The sequence below is a fragment of the Pterocles gutturalis genome, unplaced genomic scaffold, assembly GCF_000699245.1.
Source record: "Pterocles gutturalis isolate BGI_N339 unplaced genomic scaffold, ASM69924v1 scaffold16180, whole genome shotgun sequence".
In the NCBI taxonomy this organism is placed as follows: domain Eukaryota; kingdom Metazoa; phylum Chordata; class Aves; order Pterocliformes; family Pteroclidae; genus Pterocles; species Pterocles gutturalis.
Window position 1 is genome coordinate 73,187 of NW_010143827.1, and position 3,909 is coordinate 77,095.

At 38.8% G+C, this 3,909-nt stretch overlaps 1 protein-coding gene across 1 annotated transcript in view; it reads left to right on the forward strand.

Moving 5' to 3' along the window:
- Positions 1–1,770: 1,770 nt before the first annotated feature.
- LOC104470088 (acyl-coenzyme A synthetase ACSM4, mitochondrial-like) overlaps positions 1,771–3,909 on the forward strand; it is a 9,275-nt gene continuing 7,136 nt past the window's right edge. Inside the window, exons 1-3 of the mRNA XM_010084886.1 lie at positions 1,771–1,971; positions 2,836–3,046; positions 3,465–3,672. Of these exons, the coding sequence (XP_010083188.1) occupies positions 1,771–1,971; positions 2,836–3,046; positions 3,465–3,672 (620 nt within the window). The remainder of the gene's footprint in view (positions 1,972–2,835; positions 3,047–3,464; positions 3,673–3,909) is intronic.

The following is a 3,909-nucleotide window of genomic DNA, read 5'->3' on the forward strand; positions in this document are numbered from 1 at the left end:
GGTCATAACCTCAAAGAAAGGTTACATTTAACGAAAAGCTTGGTTTTTTTACTAACAATTGTTTTCTTAAGAAAAAACAAATGAATGTATGTTTCAGAAAGTGACTTAAAACCCCCTTTATTAATGTCCATTTTTTGTGTAGGATTTAGGGAATATTTAAAAGACCATTTTCCATCAGTAAAACTTTTAGATTAATTTTTTCTACCAGATCCTGTTAATAAAATTTTGATTTAAAAAGTAAGTACCATCTACATAAGTTTCTGGTCTACAATCCTGATTCTGAAGTGGGTGGCAGTTAAGGACATAATAACAATTTTATATCCATGTCCTATGATTCTTTCTCAGGAGCAAATGATAGCCTGCAGGATTATTTACAGCTGGCCGGAATTTCTGTACCACAATCTCCATGTAGCATGGAGAACACCATGAATTGCTGTTGGTTTTGACAAAGTATCTGTTTAAGGGGGAAAATCTGCATCCAGATTTTTTTATGCTGTCAGATATCACTGAAAACATTAAGTTGTGCAAGTTCTAGGTATTTGAGTTCATTCACCTGATAGGCAAATTAAATATTACTGTAACAGCTCTAAGGAATAAGGAAATAATTACACTGTTAAATAAGTTACTTTTTCTTGGGGAGTAAAATTTGACTAAAACTGAGACACGGGACAAGGCAAATGAGTACAAAACGAACTTAATAAACCTGGGACAAAGGGCAAAACTTTGCAGCTTCACTCAGGCCACAGAAATTCCACATGGAAAATAATTTAATCAAGAGCTTACCTATAATTTTGTTTCTAGTTTGTGGGTAGCTTCATCCTTTGTAAGAACAGAAAAGAAAATTAACCTGTATTTCAGCAGTTACTCACCTAACCTTGTATTGAGTTTGATAACTTGTGTTTAGTGGTTGAAAAAGGAAAATCAATAGATGGACCCAGGTTTTGGAATCATCATTAGAGTTGAGTACGCTTCTGAAGCAATCTTCCAGACTGATGAAAATAACAATAACAACAACAATAATAATAACAACAACAATAATAATACCAAAAAGAGGGAAATAAAAGAGTAGCAGTGGAAAGGAAGAAAGTAATTGGACTTGAGAGCTTTTATGATCATTATGGTGAGTATAGATGGAGGAAGGCATTTACATCAAGCAAATGTAGAAGTGTCTAAATCAATTTGGGGACCTACCTAAGGCTTTACTAAAGTGAAGGTTTTTGGGATATATATGATGAATGGATAAAGCAGACAGCAACTGTTCAAGCTAAGCAGTGAGAATCTTGGTGGTAGTGATCTGAAAACATCTTGCAGCTCCATATGAAGGAGAAGGAATAGAGAATCTGCTACTGAATGCGTTGGTGCAAGAACGAGTAACCATCTTACAATGCAAACAATAACCTCTGATGTGTTTGACTAAGGAGAGTTGTGGGCAGTTAGCAGCCCCAAAGAACATGTCGAGCATCTATAAGGATCAGCTTAGCTACAGACAAGATTCCAGATCAGTACAGTACATTAAGTCCTTAAAAAGCTGGTGGTAAAAAATAAAAGAAAGCATGATGGGGAAGTTCACATTTAATTGAAGTGTTAAAACCATCAGTTTTCCTGTGACTAGCCTAAGTGACTTCAATTAATAATTCATCAGTTCAACTGAGTTGTCTTTGGATAATCTCAAGAGCTTTTTCTTCTTTTATTTTTGTTGTTGCAGGATTCGTAGCAGCAATTCTGATAGTTTTCTTGTACAGTCTACAACATCTACATACTTCTTCTGCCATGAGGTGGTTATTTAAATTACAGACTCTAAAATCTTTGTGGACTCCGAAGCCTCCTAATAGGACTTTCCGTGGACACCTCAGGCTGCTTGCCTCTGATATACATTCACAGTATGAGACTGTCAGGCGGGGCGAGCAGGAACTACCACAGTACTTTAACTTTGCACATGATGTACTGGACAAATGGTCTGAGATTGAAAAGGTAGATGATCTTTTGTTGTGCAGATGAGATACTGAATTCATTTGAAATAAGGGGGGGGGGGGTAAATTAAAAAAATCATTTGACAAAACCAATTTGCATTTGGAGATTATGCAAAATCTCACTTTTTCTTGCTTTATTTTAAAAGTGTCTCTGACTCTTGGTATTCCCTATGTAGGTAGAAGAAGCAATGGTAAGTCCCTTTTGACTTTGATTTTACCTTGGAATGGCTCTGCTTATTCCTTCTGCATTCTAGGATATTAGATAGTAGTATCATAAAAATACAGGTAACATAACAATAGTGTTGTATGACAGGGAAAATTCTCTCACAAATGTTTAATTGCCTTGCTCCAAAGTGGATTCTACATTTGTCCAGATGCCCTGTAGTTAGAGACCACTTAACTCCCCTCTTCCTGACCAACCATACTGGAAAGAGTCCTTCAATGCTGCACTGTCCTGTTGTTTTATTTTGTCCTCTGCCTGTGCTGCTTCTGTTTAATAGTATTCCACAACTCAGTCCAGAATATCAGGTGTATTATGTGAAGTATTTAATTTTATCTGTTATCTTTTAGGAGCATTAATGCTCAGCATAAAGCTTAAACTGAAACAGGACCCAGACTAAGACTTGTGTCTGGACACCCCATTTGGGCTAGTAAACATTTCTGGTTCAGAAAATGATAATTTTTTTGTGAGCATCTGAGTTTGTTCCATAGCAAATCTCAATCTGTTAAGGACAAGAGAAAAATAATAGCTTATATGGCAGTTGTGAAATACTCAGATCTTCAATAATTTGCAGATATTTGTGCGTTATAGTTTCGTCGTCTTTCAGAAGAACATGTTTTGGTTTTGAATCCCTGTGTTTTGTAGTCTGGAAAGAGACCGTCAAACCCCGCCTTTTGGTGGATAGATGAAAAAGGGCAAGAAGTGAAGTGGAGCTTTGAGGAGCTGGGGTTCCTGTCTCGGAAAGTGGCCAATGTGCTGACTAAAGTATGTGGGCTGCAAAAGGGGGACAGAGTTATTGTGATCCTGCCGCGAGTCCCGGAATGGTGGCTGGTGAATGTGGCTTGCATGCGAGCAGGTCAGTGAGCACATCTGAGACTGGTAAAGCTGGTTAGTGCAACTCAGTTGAAAGGATCAAGACTTTATATGGGTTATAAAGGAAAAGTAATGTTATAATCTAGTGAGTGGCCTAGCTACCAATTACACAGGCAGTCCTGAAGGATTTGCACTAGGTGCCATAGGACAGATGGCCTGTGCAGCAGGCGTGGAGACGACAGAAGGCAGGGAAGAGCCGTGAAAGTCACTGGATAGGTCCACATTTCATTCTTTGCGGGAGAGCACAAGCAGCTACATTACTCCACTATAACTGTTTGGCTTGGGAATGCCAGGGCAAATTCATCTTAGAGGTGATTTTGGGAATAGTTAATAGTTTAGGTTCTTAGAAAAGAATCAGATGTAAAAAACGCCACTCCAAACTAACTTTATTGCTCTTCCAGGAATTGTCTTAATTCCAGGAATATCCCAATTATCAGCCAAAGACATATTATATCGACTCCAGGCATCAAAGGCCAGGTGCATCATTACTGATGACACGCTGGCTCCTGCCGTGGACTCAGTGGCATCCGAGTGTCAGTTTCTGAAAACCAAGCTAATCGTGTCTGAAGGCAGTAGGGAGGGATGGCTGAACTTCACTGACCTGTACAAGTGAGTATGAGCTGATGACACTGCAGTCATGATGCAGAAGGCAGACCTGCTGTCCACAAGTGCTCATTTACAAGTATTTATTGACTACAAATACTCATCAAATGCCAACATTAAGGTGTTATTTCACAGAATCACAGAATGTTAGAGATTGGAAGGGACCTCGAAAGATCATCTAGTCCAGTCCCCCTGCCAGAGCAGGAACACCTAGATCAGATCACACAGGAACGCATCCAGGCG